The 16,051-nt window shown below is 45.8% G+C and overlaps 2 protein-coding genes and 1 long non-coding RNA gene across 5 annotated transcripts in view; 1 reads left to right on the top strand and 2 right to left on the bottom strand.

The window, feature by feature from the left end:
- Window positions 1–1,137, bottom strand: part of UROD (uroporphyrinogen decarboxylase) — a 31,284-nt gene extending 30,147 nt beyond the window's left edge. Inside the window, exon 1 of one of the 2 annotated variants that reach the window (XM_085847900.1) lies at window positions 784–1,137. In XM_085847900.1, the coding sequence (XP_085704026.1) occupies window positions 784–836 (53 nt within the window). In that variant the 5' untranslated portion in view covers window positions 837–1,137. The remainder of the gene's footprint in view (window positions 1–783) is intronic. The other variant, XM_085847901.1, reaches the window with a different exon arrangement.
- A 2,845-nt stretch (window positions 1,138–3,982) lies between these two features.
- Window positions 3,983–8,281, bottom strand: TRIR (telomerase RNA component interacting RNase). 2 transcript variants are annotated; one of them, XM_085847905.1, is made up of 3 exons: window positions 7,578–8,279; window positions 6,428–6,502; window positions 3,983–5,243 (listed from the first exon to the last, which is right to left on the bottom strand). In XM_085847905.1, the coding sequence occupies exons 1-3, from the start codon at window positions 8,031–8,033 to the stop codon at window positions 5,133–5,135; spliced, it is 642 nt and encodes a 213-aa protein (XP_085704031.1). In that variant the 5' UTR covers window positions 8,034–8,279; the 3' UTR covers window positions 3,983–5,132. The 2 variants fall into 2 exon arrangements, with proteins under 2 accessions (XP_085704031.1, XP_085704033.1); XM_085847907.1 differs by lacking the exon at window positions 6,428–6,502 and having other exon boundaries at window positions 7,578–8,281.
- Window positions 6,489–7,398, top strand: LOC147016727 (uncharacterized). The gene is made up of 2 exons (XR_015049657.1): window positions 6,489–6,820; window positions 6,881–7,398. It is a non-coding gene; the product is annotated as an uncharacterized LOC147016727 (long non-coding RNA).
- Window positions 8,282–16,051: the final 7,770 nt, after the last annotated feature.

Raw genomic sequence — 16,051 nt, 5'->3', positions numbered from 1 at the left:
ACTTGGCCTCAGACACTCGAGAATTGGCTCGGGACTTGGCCTCAGACACTCGGGACTTGGCCTCAGACACTCGGGACTTGGCTCGAGAATTGGCTTCAGACACTCGGGACTTGGCCTCAGACACTCGGGCCTTGGCCTCAGACACTCGGGACTTGGCCTCAGACACTCGGGACTTGGCCTCAGACACTCGGGACTTGGCCTCAGACACTCGGGACTTGGCCTCAGACACTCGGGACTTGGCCTCAGACACTCGGGACTTGGCCTCAGACACTCAGGACTTGGCCTCAGACACTCGAGAATTGGCCTCAGACACTCGGGACTTGTCCTCAGACACTCGGGACTTGGCCTCAGACACTCAGGACTTGGCCTCAGACACTCGAGAATTGGCCTCAGACACTCGGGACTTGTCCTCAGACACTCGGGACTTGGCCTCAGACACTCGGGACTTGGCCTCAGACACTCGGGACTTGGCCTCAGACACTTGAGACGGCCTCAGACACTCGGGACTTGGCCTCAGACACTCGAGAATTGGCTCGGGACTTGGCCTCAGACACATCTGGTATTCCTTGGTGTTATTACATACTTATGAGGACAAAGTATTTTTTTTAATCTGCCTCGTTCGATTTAATATATTTTACATTCCAACCAAATATAAAGAGGTATCGTCTTCGAATGTCGTCTGAAAAGAGAATGAAAACAAGACGAGCGGAGCGGAATACAAACAAGACATTAGTAAAACGACGGCCATTAAAAGTTCTTTGAATAATTTTCCCTTCCACTCACACATCGGGATTTCCGTGCTGGCCGCACGTCGACATGTCCGCTTGTTCCGTCATGTAACCCAACACGAAACGGTGTTCGGCCTTTCAAAGCGAAAACTGCCCTCGTCAAGTCGCACGCGCACGTGTTATATCGGCTCGTTATTGGGACATACTCCAGTGTTGGGTAAGGGACTCGTTAAGTAACACTTCGATGGCGCACTATCGGCTGTAACGCTTTCAAGGAGACGTCCAGCTAATCGTGTTGTCTGTGAACAACAGCCCGACGGTTTATATCGACCTCTTTGGACCAAAAAATCATGTAGGCCCGTGATCCACATCAAACACCACAAGAACGTGGCGGACGGGTAAAAGCTCGAACGTCGGGTTTATTTTCAGGCGTGTGTTTCTCATCTAAAAATATAAAGCTGTTATCACTATTAATTTTCTCAGAGTTGTAAAATTAAGACACGTTCAATGAGGCAAACAATAAGTATAAATCGACCATTATCGTAATCTCGCGATATTTATTGACCAGTCATTCACTGCGACGAGACTTCAAACATTAGGCGTGACGTCAGACGTTGCAGGTTTACGTGAAATTTGCCGTGTCCGTTCATGACTCATGCCATTGATTGTTTATTTAAATGATTTCCATGAGTGTGCGTCTTCGGATCGTCGCAAAAATAATGTGTAAAATAAATAAATAATGCTGCGCTTTATGACGTCACGACCTCAGTGCGGGCAACGTTGCATCTGTCCTTCATTTTCAAATTCATTGACCTCGTGATCTTATCTTGACTACGAGCTTGGCGTTGTTGTTGTTGTTGTTGTTGTTCTTCTTCTTCTTCTTCTTGTTCTTCTTCTTGTTCTTGTTCTTGTTCTTGTTCTTCTTCTTGTTCTTGTTCTTGTTCTTGTTCTTGTTCTTGTTCTTCTTCTTCTTCTTCTTCAGACAAAACCTTAATCTCGAAGACTCGGCTCTTGTATATACAACATCCGGATCTCCTTAAATACTGAGCACATGTACACATCCTCACATAGACGGTGCCTTTTGAGAGCGTCTATCATGAACTTTTAAATATATTCGGACATTTGCTTTAAAGTTTCGAAAAGTTCACGTTGCTATTTAAAGATTATTCCATCTATCGTATTGTAATTTCGTAAATACATTATTTATTTTGTAAATACACGATATATCGTAAATACGTAAATACATTATGACGCGTTTTGCTATTGGCTTAAACAAGGCACGTGACGAAATATCGGAAGTTTTTTTTTTATTTTAACCGACAAAATCTTGAGGACGTTGCTTGTGGACACATTTGTCCTTGTTTTATATCGGCCCCACACTGAGATTAAAAAAAAAAACGATTTCTCTTCAATCTTGATTTTATATCATCCTTTCGTGCATACTTAACCGCATCTGCACATTTATTTTTCCCTGAAATTTTCATTTCTCAACCGAATCCGTCAACGCTCTTAGGCCAAGGCTTTTTCAATCATTTTACGCCACGTCCATTTGTTTTCTGTTTCTCGCTCTTCCGGAAATCATCCATTTTGGCCTTCGTTTTGGCATTGGTACACGTACATAAAGTACGTACTTTGTGTACGTTTCCACATAGTACTTGGAAAAAGTTCCAAGTGAAAGACTGTCGTAGTGAAAGTGTAGTGAAAGACTGTCGGCCATCTCCAAATAGTTGGTCGATCTAACAGTTGGTACAACTATTTATCGAGCATAAACTTCGCAAGTAAAAAAAAAAAGGTTCTCTCGTCGTAACCTGTGTGCTATCCCAGATAAATCGCTTTTGTTGTTCATGTTTGTTTAAAGCCCTGTTCTTCATTGCAAGGCCCACGAGCTACTGGCAGCCTAAAGCTACTGGCCACCCTGACGTGTGTGTGTGTGTGTGGCCGATAATACACAAATGTGAAAATGCGCCATTATAATCCACCATAAATGGTATCAAATTGACCCAATGGTTTCAAATGAGTGTTCCAACGCGAAGCATGAGAGTAACACAACCACGATCAGGATACGGTGGCAGGATGTGGGACGTGGGAGGCTCTCAGGATGTGGGACGTCCCTGCAAGCGACGTGGGAGGCTCTCACACTGATGTCTTATTGGCAAAAGTGCCCCCCCATAAACAAGTGTTTAGCGTGGACCCGACACAGCTATAAACTGGCGATTTTGTGTTTCACAGGCAGGGTGATTTATCATGCCATCCTTCGGATGCATGTTAAACGAGCGTCACGTCTTGTCAGCCCACGGTGTTCTTCGTGAAGAGTCGGCGAGCTATCATCGGCATTCGGAAGGAATTTCAGCCAGTCGAACGTCAAACCCATCCAGGCAGTTGCAGAACGACCTAGGACAGAAGAGTTCCCCACGGCCAACCGCCCATGATGGGAGTAATGGGGTCTGCTGAGGTTGTGAGAAGCAAAGAGAATGTCTGATCCACATGCACAATGTGACGTTTACTTTAACTGGACACACATTAAGTGGCTATTGTTTTTTTGGAATCTAATTGTCATAGAGAGCCCTTTTACAAATAAGAAGCACAAAATACTTTAATGCATTTTTTTAATGAGCATAAAGGCCAAAGGTCATTTTGAAGGAATTTGATAAATGGTTCACTTCAATCAACAATCTCAATTTGAAATGTCCCTGTGGTAAATTTGAGCAAACGGTGCTGAAATGATCGAAGCATCTATAAAACCATCCATTAAAACAAAGTCCGTAAATTGGGTGATATTTACAGCGTAAATTATGGCTCAGCTGATATTTCTCACCTCCCTAAATATGTCAGTGGCCTCTCTTAAGATCATTGGTCAGAGCATGGGTATTGCACTGCTCCAGTGCCCTTTGTAAGTTGCAGCAAGAATTTTTAACTTGTTCATGGTGCTGGCGATAACTCGCCTACTGTTCATGAAGGACACCTTGGCATCTTTAACGTCCATCAACTTATGGTGGTTGACGGGATGTACAGCTCCTGATATCGGCAAACATGCAACAATTTAAATAATCAAACGGAGAATGTATTATGATGCAGATCTGCAACATGTTACAGAGTAATCAGTGACTCCTGGCATCAGAGGTTGGGAGGGGGGATGGGTTAATTATTTTAAAAGATTCAAATTGTCAAACAACATATGTCATCGTAGTTAAGCAACTAGGCTACAAACATACGATAGGCTCTCAGAACATTGCATTGAAGAAATAAATTGCTGATTACATCAATAATTTCTTTATTTTTAATAAACCTATACGAAAGGGGATGTGAAAACCAACACCAATGGAAGATCTCAAAGTGATTTAAAACTAAAGTGACAGTTATTTTCCAAAGCAAGAACTCAATCACAAAGAACCAAAATTCAAGTGCAAGGTGTGGAGTGGAGCCGCAAAACAAAAATGGGTCAAACAAATTGGTTTCAAATCAACTAAACCCCTTCGCTCCCCAAAAGTAATCCAATTACCATTTACGACACAATACCTTGTAAAACCGGACTGTCACTACGAGGGTCAAACAAGCACACTACAAATTCAGTTACCTTTACTACTGCAGTTCTGGTTGTGGACCTTGTTTATTGAAAAAGGGCAACACCCCCCCCCCACCTCCACCAAAAAAAAAAAAATTATAAGACCCCAAAAAATGAACAAGCTCAGACATGAGAAAACAAACCACAATGGTTGTGCAAAGCACAAATGAATGAAGAGACTTTATAGAAAATAATAATAAAAAGCAGACATGCAAATAAGCTACTTACAAGGTTTGCAGCAGAATGCGTGAGTGTCGATTAGTTTCTTTTATAATCATCACAACCAGGCATTTGTTTTTCAGATAATAATGTTACTTTATGGAGAAAAAAAAAAAGTTAAACTTCCACCAAGCCCAAATTGATGGATGATGAAGAACCAAGAGTGGGGTGGATTTTCAGGATCAAAGAGACTCAAAAGAGCAGTCATGCATTGCCAGATATCAAAATACAGTACCATTGCTCACTGTCAAACAACCATTTTGTTGTTGGCAGCTGAGCATCAGGATCATGCCTTAATGTCACTTTTTTCGAATAATTTAAATTTATGCAAGACAGGCTACAGAAAGACAAAGAATGAATCATGGAAAGAGCAAGATGAGACAACATTTTGGTACATGTGAATATTTCACTCAATCATGAGGCAGGACGTGGGGATGAAAGGGAGGGGGGTGAAAACTAACGTATGAGGAAAGGTATGACAGGAAGTGTGAGGAAGTGAGAGGGTGAGAAAAGGGGGGAAAAAAAAAAATGGCACGTGAGGAGAGTCCACTAAATACAACGGTTGTGTAATGAGCGCAAAAGACTCGAGGAAGGACAAGCCAGCAATGGAGCCAGGGAAAGGGTTATTTCACCAGCGGGTGTGTTTTATCATCATCCCCACACTGATGCGCCTTGTACTTCTTCACTTCGGCCATGTACTTGGCCCAAGCATCACCCTTCTGGGCCGCCGCTGCCTGTTGGAACACACACACTCTACCTACTCACCCAAGTCCATTTAACTTCTTCTTTTTTTTTTTTTTCCAAACACACTCCATAGCCTCAACTTACCACACTCACCCCATAACAGCACAAATTGCTTCCAACTGTTTTAGCACCCCTCTCACCCTTCCCCAATCCCCAAAAGCTCATAATCCCCACTGTTTTCGTCATCCCCCCCCCCATATTTTCTCTTTCGATAAAAAAAAAACACCTGTATCATACTCTTTACAGAGTGTTCGTGTTGCCAAAGCAGTTTCTTAGCAAGGGTTTTACTGGGTGGTTTACCATTGCCTTCCCATCCTTCTTCCATGCTCTATCCTTTTAAATACTGGGCATCAAGAAAGGAAGGTTTGAACCACAAACCTCCCAGACTCAGGGTTCACATTCTAACCATGAGACCAGTCAGGTGTGTCTTTTGGGTAATCAAAATTCAAACATTTCCCCAAGCTTGTTCACTTTAAGCACACCCCATTGCTCACTTCATTCATATGCAATACCAATTCCATCTACTCTCTTGCACGTGTTGCTACCGTCACCAAACTCACCTTTCTGAAAAAAACCAAGGGTAGAACAACCCACAAGTACTTGCAGAAGTTGAATGAGAAGAATCAGTCATCACTGAATTTTGTTCAAATTTGGTATTGGGCAAACCAGCCTGAGAGCATAAAGCAAAGTCCAAACTAGCACAGCACTTGGTAGAGTGCATACCCCCACCAAGCAAAACAGTTTACGTTGGGTATTCCACTGATAGGCTGGATCTGTATCCGGACCCAAAAATCAAATTGGCTTGTTCTCATCACCTACCAACTCATCCACCAAGTTTTGAGTCTTATTATAATCTGTCCACAACTTTTTGAAACATCATGTTATATCATTTTCCAACCCATCTCTCAAGGGTGAAGAATCACTTCAATAAATTTTTTTTAATTCTAGCATTCAGATCCACCAAAACATCATTTTGTCCTTGTCACACACCCAATCTGTCCACAAAATTTAGTCCGAATCCACCCACAACGATATAGCCTGCTCATAGACAGAGACAGACAGAGACAGACAGGGGCGAAAACAACCTCCATCCACCATCGGTGGTGGAGGTAATGAAGGGAAATGGAAGAAAGCTTTGGAGGTTGTCCCACGCTAAAGTCAACGACGGTCTCACCTCTTCATCCACACGTAGTTTCTTGGCCACCACGCCCGTCTTTAGTACGAGCTTGGCTCCCCTTCGCCGGCCCACCTGGCCGAGGAAGACACTTTCCCTATTAGCGCCGAAAGCGCAAACACCGAGATACATACCTGTCAACTTACCTGCAAACCGATGCACCTTCACAGCTGGTGAGGAAGTAGTAAAATGAACTACACCTGTCCGTTTCTACTGCATCATAATATATGTATGTAACTATAGACACACAGAACAAAACCGTTTTGGTGTTTACAAGCATATAAAAGACAAAAAGTTATGTCAATAGTTTACGAATAAGTCTGATTTCAAGTTGAGAACCGCAAGTTCCAAATTTCGCCAGGTACCAACCCATCGGTTCAAAATTCTCGCCAGGTACCAACCCATCGGTTCCAAATTCTCGCCAGGTACCCATTGGTTAAAAATTCTCGCCAGGTACCCATCGGTTCCAAATTCTCGCCAGGTACCCATCGGTTACAAATTCTCGCCAGGTACCCATCGGTTACAAATTCTCGCCAGGTACCCATCGGTTCCAAATTCTCGCCAGGTACCCATCGGTTCCAAATTCTCGCCAGGTACCCATCGGTTTAAATTCTTGCCAGGTACCCATCGGTTCCAAATTCTCGCCAGGTACCCATCGGTTTAAATTCTCGCCAGGTACCCCTCTGAAGCCCGTTTACACTGCACGGTCAAAGCGACTGTGTGCACCCAAGCGTTTTCCGCCGAGATAATTCCAAATGGAAAGTTACATCACTACAATACAATAGGTTCCGGATCTCGACAACAGGAATCAAGTCGGCAATGTGGCACAGGCACGGTGGGCCCGAATGGCCGCTTGCCCTCGCGCCGAATTTCCTGCTTCCTCCTTGTTTACTTACATACAATCAGAATATTACGTCACACTCGGATCACATCAGAGCACTTTAACCCCCAAAGGCGAAACACAAACCTCGCCGAGACGCTGCCTTGCAAATAAAAGTAATTTCCCCGATCTGAGAGCCCCAGCATCACTTTACTTTTCAGTCCCATCATCGAGAGGCAACAACCCGCGCCACCAATTATTACGAGCGCGATAAGGCTCCACCGCCACGGAACAAGGCTCCACAAACTGCACATTCCCTGGGGCCCTTACAAGGCTCGCAAAGGGCTGTCGGCTCTTGTCTGTCGACTCGGCTTCTTTGGCCACTCCCGGAGTCGCAGCGTCCGCGGCGATCGCCTCCTGCGCCATTCGCTGTTTGAAGAGCTCCATGAAGCTGCCGTCATTTGCGAAGGCGTTCACAAGGCCCATTGCGGCGCCATTCATGCCTCCATTCCCGCCTCCGTCTTCGCTGCTGCTGCTACTCCTACTACTGGCGCTGCGACCGCTACGACGACGACTACCGCTGCTACTACTACTGCTGCTGCTACTACTTCCACCACCACCAGTGCGTCGCCGACTACTGCTACCATGACTATAGCTATGACCATGACCATGGCTGTGATGACTGTGGCTTCGACTACCACCACTGCTACTGCTACTACTATTATTGCTGTTTTCATCGAATTCGTAACGTCTGTCGAGTCTAGGCCTCGATGTACGTTCCGCCATTTTCTCTTTTCTCTTGCTTACTGCTTTCCTCTCAGTAACGACTCAATCGTTGTATCGCACACAGCACCTCGAATAACCCTGCCGTCCTTCCGGACAAACGGAGCGATTAAAAATCACTGATTCCAAACAAACTGCCTCCAAAAATAAATAATAACGAGACCATGTAAGCTTTTCTTCAGCCACACCTGACGCACAGAGCCTCTGAAAAAAAATCTGAGATATCGTTACGTCACGTGAACGCGTCAGGAAAAGAAACGCTTCTTCTTCTTCTTCTTCTTATCCTTCTTCTTCTTCACATGGTCTTCTTCTTCTTCGTTCCCTTCTTCCTATTCATATCGTCGACTTCTTCTTCTTCTTCTTCTTCGTTTCCTTCTTCCTATTCATATCGTCGACTTCTTCTTCTTCTTCTTTCATTTTGTTGTTTATTGGTGTTGTCAGAGCCGCAAGGCTCTGTAAATGCCACGCACCCAAACTCAAGGTTACAACCAAAAACGGAAAACGTATTGATTAAATGGAAGTAAAGAATAGAAAATAAAAATAATAATAATAATAACAATAACAACTTTATAAATACTGTCCACCCGATTTCAACCAGGAATAACAAGGAAATCCAACACAGGTGGAGGCCATTCAGCCCATCGTACCTGCGCGAACACCACACCAACCCATCCACACAAGATCCAAGGAAGAAAATGTAAAAAAAAAAAAGTTTTTAATTAATGAAATTATGTTATTTTATTATTATTATTATTATTATTATTATTATTATTATTATTATTTTTCTTCTCCTCGGGGGAGGGGCATGGACTTGGTTTAAAACACATAACATCAACCACACAACCCCCCTTGACAAGACCCCCACCGACAGCACTCCGTACACAATCACCCATCAATACTCAAACTACCTAAAAGTCCTGCCAACATCCCCATACCCCTCTATCTCCATAACTTCCAGGTATCTATCTAATTCTAATTTAAACTGATCTACTTTTTCTGCTGCCACTACCTTTCCAGGGAGACCATTCCATGCATTAACTACTCTCTGAATGAAAGTCCCCTTCATGACTACCATCTTAACTCTCCTCTTTACTCTCAAGCTGTGGCCCCTGGTTCTATTGTTGCGGGCCGGGCGTCGACGACGAGCACGACCACCAAGTGCAGCAGTATAGTGGGCTCCGCCGATCACCCGGAATTTAGATCGGATCTTTTCGGAAAACTCCGAAAAGGAGGGGTCCCTTATCGGACCGTGAAGCATCAATATTTATACCACATGGTACAGGGTTATTTACCAATTTTCAAAATACCGAGAGATCCACGTGGCGATTTACCGAGTCTTCACACGCTCGACAGCACCCGTACGGAACGAGCCGCGAGGGTACTCGAACCGTGTGTGACCCGAGCGGATGGTCACCGAGATCCGTTGGTCCAAATGTCCCCTTATGGCGGCACAACGGCCTTGCTAATTTTCCAACATGCAGCATGCTAAGCCAGTGGAGGAAAGGACACGAACGAGCTGATACATTTCACAAATGGGGACATTTATTAAACAATAGGGAAATGAGGGGAGCATGTAAGGGCAGAGTTATCCGACTATAAGAAATGCAGTCAATGTACAAGCAAAAAGCACTTAACAGTTGCTACTTATAGACAGGCCCACACACAGAAATGGACCCCAATGGTCTTTATTGAAGTCTTCCAGCTCGAGGAAAGGGAGCTGGAGACCAGAGCCTGCGCTTGGACCTGTCCACCTCATGTGGTCTTCAACGACCCGGCTCGACGGGACTTGAACCCACAACACGATGCCCCTACAAGCACCAAGGATGGAGGAAAAACGTCGGACGCCAGGTGGACGAGAGACGAGAGACGACCCAACCACTGCCAAGCTGACCAGACCAGATGAGTCGATCTCCGGCACCTCGAGCCCGATCGCTGCCAAGCCGACCAGACCAGACGAGTCGATCTCCGGCACCTCAGACCCGATCGCCCAACCCTGGCGCTGTTTCCAAGGCCCTGGCGTTCCTTATATTGCATTTCTCCTGTGGGCTGGGGTGTCGTGGGAAGGATCGCCGTCTGAGACGTGTCGCCTCTCATTGGTCGAGAGGCTGTGGGAAAATTCGCCGTCTGAGACGTCTCTCCTCCCATTGGTCCGGGGTTCGTGGGAACATCGGTGTCTGAAATGACTCACACCTCCCATTGGTCGAGAGGCTGTGGGAAAGTTTGCCGTCTGAGACGTCTCGCCTCCCATTGGTCCGGCGTTCATGAGAAAGTCGATGTCTGAGACATCTCACCTCTCATTGGTCGCAGGGAACATTCCATCTCTCTGGGGCAGAGTCGGAGCTCTGGTGGCCGAGGAAACTCTACCCACGTACGTGGTCGAACGCACGTAGACAATGGCGTCGGTGTAAGGAAGCGAGGTGAATGCGTGTTGTTGTAAATGAATCTCCGCAGCGCACACACGTAATTCCCGTTAGACACAGGTAGGGGGCCCTAACTATAAACACACACTTACCGATATAACTGCTCTATAGGGACCCTGGCTGTTGTGTGCGATGGGTTCCAGATTCGTAACACTACCACTGTCTACTCTGCTGAATAATTAATCTGCACTTACTTTATCTATACCTTTCATTATCTAAAACATCTCCATCATATCTCCTCGCAGCTGCCTCCTTTCTAGTGAATAAAGCCCCGTCTCCTTCAGCCGCTCCTCATAGCTGAGTCGAGCGAGGCCCGGAATCAATCTCGTCATCCTGCGCTGAACCCTCTCTGGCATCTCTGTCCTTCCTGAGTTGAGGTGACCAAAACTGCAGACTATTCTAGATGTGGCCCTCACTAAATTCCTGTACAATGTTCACACCACCTATTTTGGTTTATAAATGATCCTCTTCCAAATACAACCTAAAACACTATTTGTTTTACCTTTAGCTGCCTGGCACTGTGCTGCCTCCTTACCTCCCATATCTATTACCACCCCCAGATCCTTCTCCTGTGTGACATGCTCAAAAATTACTCTTTGCATCTTGTAATCTCTATTTTCATTGTTCTTTCCCATCCCCAACACCTTACACTTGCTCAGGTTAAATTCCATCTGCCAATATTTTTCCCAATCTATGCAAGTATCAATACTTTCCTGGATCTGATCACCACCCCCTCCACTATCCACCTTACCTCCAAGCTTTGTGTCATCTGCAAATTTGGAAAGCTTACTCTTCACCCCATTATCCAAATCGTTGATGTAAATAATGAATAGTAATGGTCCGAGTACTGATACCTGAGATACCTTGCTACTTACATCCTCCCAGCAAGACATCCTCCCTCTCACAGCCACTCTTTACTTCCTACCACGAAGCCGGTTTCAATCCAATTAACTACCTGATCAGCCACTCCACAAGCCCTTACTTTGGCTAACAACCTCCGATGTGGTACCTCATCAAATGCCTTCTTAAAGTCTCGATATACGATGTCCATTGGCCTCTCCCTCATTCACCAAATCAGACACTGCTTCATAGAACTCTGAAAGATTTGTTAAACAGGAACTACCTTTGGTAAACCCATGCTGACTACCTTTAATCAGTTTGTATTTGTTTAAATGGCTCCTCATCTGGTCCCTAATTAATGTCTCCAATACCTTCCCCACAACTGAAGTCACACTAACAGGTCTACGGTTTCCCAATTCTTCTCTGGATCCTTTCTTAAGTAATGGTGTTACATTTACTACTCTCCAATCCTCCGGTACCTGTCCTGACTCCAGTGAGCTGTTGAAAATTTCCGTTAACATCCTGCTTACTTGCTCATCCACCTCCATCAATACTCTCGGGTGCACATTATCTGGACCTGGAGCCTTATCTCCTCTTAGATTACCGAGCTGTTCCTTTACTTCCTCCACTCCACCTTGGATCTTCTGTAAAAGCCCTTCCTCACCTCCTTGATAGATACTCTCAGCTATTGGTAATTCTCCTGACTGTTCTTGTGTAAAAGTTGAAGCAAAGTACCTGTTTAATAAGCCTGCCATCTCACCTTCATCACTAACCACTCTCCCGGTGCTATTCCTCAATAGGTCCACACTGGTCCTAACCTGTTCCTTTCCCCTGATATACTTAAAGAAAGCCTTGCTATTATATTTAATATTCTTAGCCATGTCCTTCTCATACTCTCTTTTGACTTGCCAAGTTATTTTCTTAACTTGCCTCTGTTTACTCCGATAGTGATATAAATCTAACTCCAGTCCTGTTATTTTAAACCCAATAAATACCTTCTGCTTCTCCTTTATAGCATTCCTTATCTCACTGCTCAACCACCCTGGTCTCTTTCTACTTATAGTTTTACACCTCATTGGAATGTACTTACTCTGCACTCTACACATTTGGTCCTGAAAGGTTTCCCATTTCTCTGATGCTGATTGTCCTGTTGTTAGAGTCTCCCAAGCTACATCACCCAACTCTCTCCTCATACCCTCAAGGTTTGCCTTCCTGAAATCTAATAGCCTTACCCTACTATCCTGAACTCTAACCCTCAACAGAATCTTTGCACACACAATGTTATGGTCACTTGCTCCAAAATGCTCCCAAACCTCCACCTCCTCCACCATATTGGAATCGTTACTTAAAAGGAAGTTCAACACTGCACTCCCCCCTCTTGGACTTATCTACAAACTGGGTTAAAAAACAATCCTGGACTAAAACTCGGAAATCCTCATCCGCTCTGCCCTTTCCCTGTTCCTGGACCCAATCTATCCCTGGCAAGTTAAAATCCCCCATAATCAATACTCTTCCCTTACCACATGTCCTTTTGAATTCTTCATGTACTCCTTCTTCCTCCTCTTCCTTCCAACCCGGAGCCCTATAAAAGCATCCTCCCAGTATCTTACTGTTTATAAAATCTCTAATCTCTACCCACACAGAATCTTCAACATTTATTCCTTCCTAAATGTCACCCCTTTCTCTTGATACAATGCTGTCCTTCACCCAGATTGCTACTCCTCCTATTCTCTCCTTCCTATCACACCGATACACTTTGTAGCCTTCTAATCCCGTCCTGCAGTTACTCTCCTCCTTAAACCATCTCTCACTCACTGCAACCGAATGATACTCCTTGCCATCTACTTTGGCTTCAAGCTCTTCCATCTTATTATTTAAACTTCTGGCATTGATATGGAATATGTTTAACTTTTCCCTTCCTGAAATTATATTTTCCTGCCTGGCCTTACTCATCCCAATTACTTCATCCGTTCCTTCCTTTATAGTTTCTCCGCCCTCCGCTAACCTAAAAAGCCTGAATTCCTTCCTCAATTCACACTGCGGCGCCATTCACATTTTGAATTTTCATTTCCGTTTTTAATTTTCAGACAAATTTAAAGAATCGAAGGTACATCTGGCTCAGTTAGCAAAGTGTATTTGGTACGCTTCAGATAATACTGTTGCGGGCCAGGGTCTGATGGCGAGAACGACCACTCGGTGGGGAAGTTACATCGTCTCCCACCAGACTCCCAGAATTGTAGGCTGTCGCTCACGGGTAATTCCGTGAGGCAGCGGGTCGCTTAACCGACCGTGGATGCCAATAACTCAACCTCGTGGCGTAGGGTCTTTTTGTCTCGAATCAATTTACCTAATTAACCACGCGGTTCGACTACTGGAGAACCACGCCCTCGGTACACCTTTCCCGAACCGGATCACTCTACCAACTACGGTAGAGTACCAACTACCAACTCCAGATCGGATGCAGCCGAGCGGAACTACCAAGGACGTACCGGCTAGAATGAACACATTATCCGGCATAAAGACCCGGCTAAACTCAGATCCGAACCACGCTGGACCAATGATGGAAAAGACAAGAACGAACTGGGAACATTTCTGCAATAATTTATTTACAATCAACTTACAAAAGAAGGACACAGAGCAGACTTATTAGGGAATAAAACAGGCAAGATTTACAATGATCAAATAAAAACATGCAATTCAACTTAAAGACGGCACCACACACTCAGACGCGCACTCAGACAAAATTAAACCCAGATGTATGGCAAAGGACCCCCGCGGCCAGAGAGGGAGGTGAGCTGAGGTCGCAATTCTTTCGGGTACTTGAATGTTGGAGGGAAGGGATGCTCCATGGTGCGGCACCCCTCAATGGTCGTGCGGCTCGGTCCACGGCCGCACGCGTGGACACCGTGCCTGCGAAGGAGCCCGGGTCGAGTAGAGCGGAGTCCGAGGCGGGGATCAGGGCTGCAGACAGGACCCAACGAGAGACCCGGTCAAGGTCGGGTCGAGGTCTTGCTAGCTCTCTCACACTCAAAACGAATGACCCCAAAGAGCGCAACCACTCTACGACCTTCCTCCTTTCTTTCGCTACCAGCCGACGAACTGTCTCTCTCTTCAATGCTCTACACTCCAATGCTCTTTACTCCAACGCTCCTCAGTCCAACGCTCTTTACTCCAACGCTCTTTACTCCAACGCTCTTCACTCCAACGCTCTTTACTCCAACGCTCTTTACTCCAACGCTCTTTACTCCAACGCTCCTCACTACAACGCTCTTTACACCAACGCTCTTTACACCAACGCTCTTTACTCCCAGGGTTGCTTCGTAATTTATAGATCTCCCTCAGCGGGGAGGGGCCTTGGTGAAGCTGACGTCACTGTCCGCCCTGTACTACACTTCGTCTTAATCATTGGATGATTTACATGAATCAGCAAGGGAATCCTGGGACTGCCTGGAGCCCACCCCTCTGCATTTATGGGTCCATTGACTGATGATTAATCCTGGTGTTGGCTTAGTGGTTAGGGTGGCGGCTTGGGATCCTCGGGTCCTGAGTGGGTGCCTGGTGTTGGCTTAGTGGTTAGGGTGGTGGCTTGGGATCCTAGGGTCCTGAGTGGGTGCCTGGTGTTGGCTTAGTGGTTAGGGTGGCGGCTTGGGATCCTAGGGTCCTGAGTGGGTGCCTGGTGTTGGCCTAGTGATTAGGGTGGCGGCTTGGGATCCTAGGGTCCTGAGTGGGTGCCTGGTGTTGGCCTAGTGGTTAGGGTGGTGGCTTGGGATCCTAAGGTCCTGAGTGGGTGCCTGGTGTTGGCTCGGTGGTTAGGGTGGCGGCTTGGATCCTAGGGTCCTGAGTGGGTGCCTGGTGTTGGCTCAGTGGTTAGGGTGGTGGCTTGGGATCCTTGGGTCCTGAGTTCAAGCCCCGTTGGCCACTGAATTAAAATACACCAGGAGGTTCACTCAACCTGTCATCCTTCCGAGGTCGGCAAAATGAGCACCAGTGTACTGGTAAGGGGGACACTGCATCAGCGGCATAGCCATGTCCCAACCAATGATGCAACCAGCAGCCACTGGCTGCACTCGATAGAGAGGGACTGATGATTTCGTTGATCGTCTTGAAAGTAAACTCCTCCCAGCCCAGATGTTTGAAGGCTGCAAGAGAGATGATGTGGATTTTTTCGGATCTGCTCCCTCCTTGAGCTGTACAATTTACTATGTCAGTGATGAAGCCAATGAATCCCTCTTTAGTAGAACTCATGGCCACGTCGGTGGTTGCTCTCTCGGTTTGGCATTCTATATCTTTCATCTCAGTCTGGACTCCCACCGATTTGGTGAAGACGTTAACGGGGCACTCAGTTTTGGACTTGCTCTCAACCGTTTTTACTGGAGTCGTCCATAACTCGTTGGAAGCAAGCTACTCCATTAGTGACACCGAACGGAATCCTCCTAAATTGATAGAGGCGTCTACCTGCCTCGAACGCGGTGTAAGGTTTGTCTTCCTCTCGGATGGGAATTTGATGATTGGCGCTTCGCAAATCGATGGTGCTGAATATTTTGTAATTGGCCACGCGTTCGACCATCTCGTCTACGCGCGGCAAAGGGTAAGCATCGAGATGGGTGAAGCGATTGACCGTTTGAGAGTAATCGACAACCATTCGTTTCTTATGGTTCTGGCTGCTGGTCACCAACACCTGCGCGCGCCATGGCGAATCGCTCGGTTCTATAATACCTTCTTCCAGTTATCGCTTGGTCTCAGAAGTGATGAAGTCCATAT

Source organism: Eptatretus burgeri, chromosome 11, assembly GCF_056783735.1.
Source record: "Eptatretus burgeri isolate ZD-2024b chromosome 11, Ebu_testis_v1, whole genome shotgun sequence".
Taxonomy (NCBI): domain Eukaryota; kingdom Metazoa; phylum Chordata; class Myxini; order Myxiniformes; family Myxinidae; genus Eptatretus; species Eptatretus burgeri.
The sequence above is the reverse complement of the archived record's forward strand: the minus strand, read 5'-3'. Positions and strand labels throughout refer to the sequence as shown.

What these genes read in the sequence shown, in the direction of transcription:
- TRIR (XM_085847905.1), bottom strand. Translation starts at nt 8,033, where the DNA reads ATGGCGGAACGTACATCGAGGCCTAGACTCGACAGACGTTACGAATTC. An exon ending in GACAGCCCTTTGCGAGCCTT is followed by an intron (nt 6,503 to 7,577) that starts GTAAGGGCCCCA and finishes TTCCTCGGCCAG; the next exon opens with GTGGGCCGGCGAAGGGGAGC. An exon ending in AACTACGTGTGGATGAAGAG is followed by an intron (nt 5,244 to 6,427) that starts GTGAGACCGTCG and finishes GTGTTCCAACAG; the next exon opens with GCAGCGGCGGCCCAGAAGGG.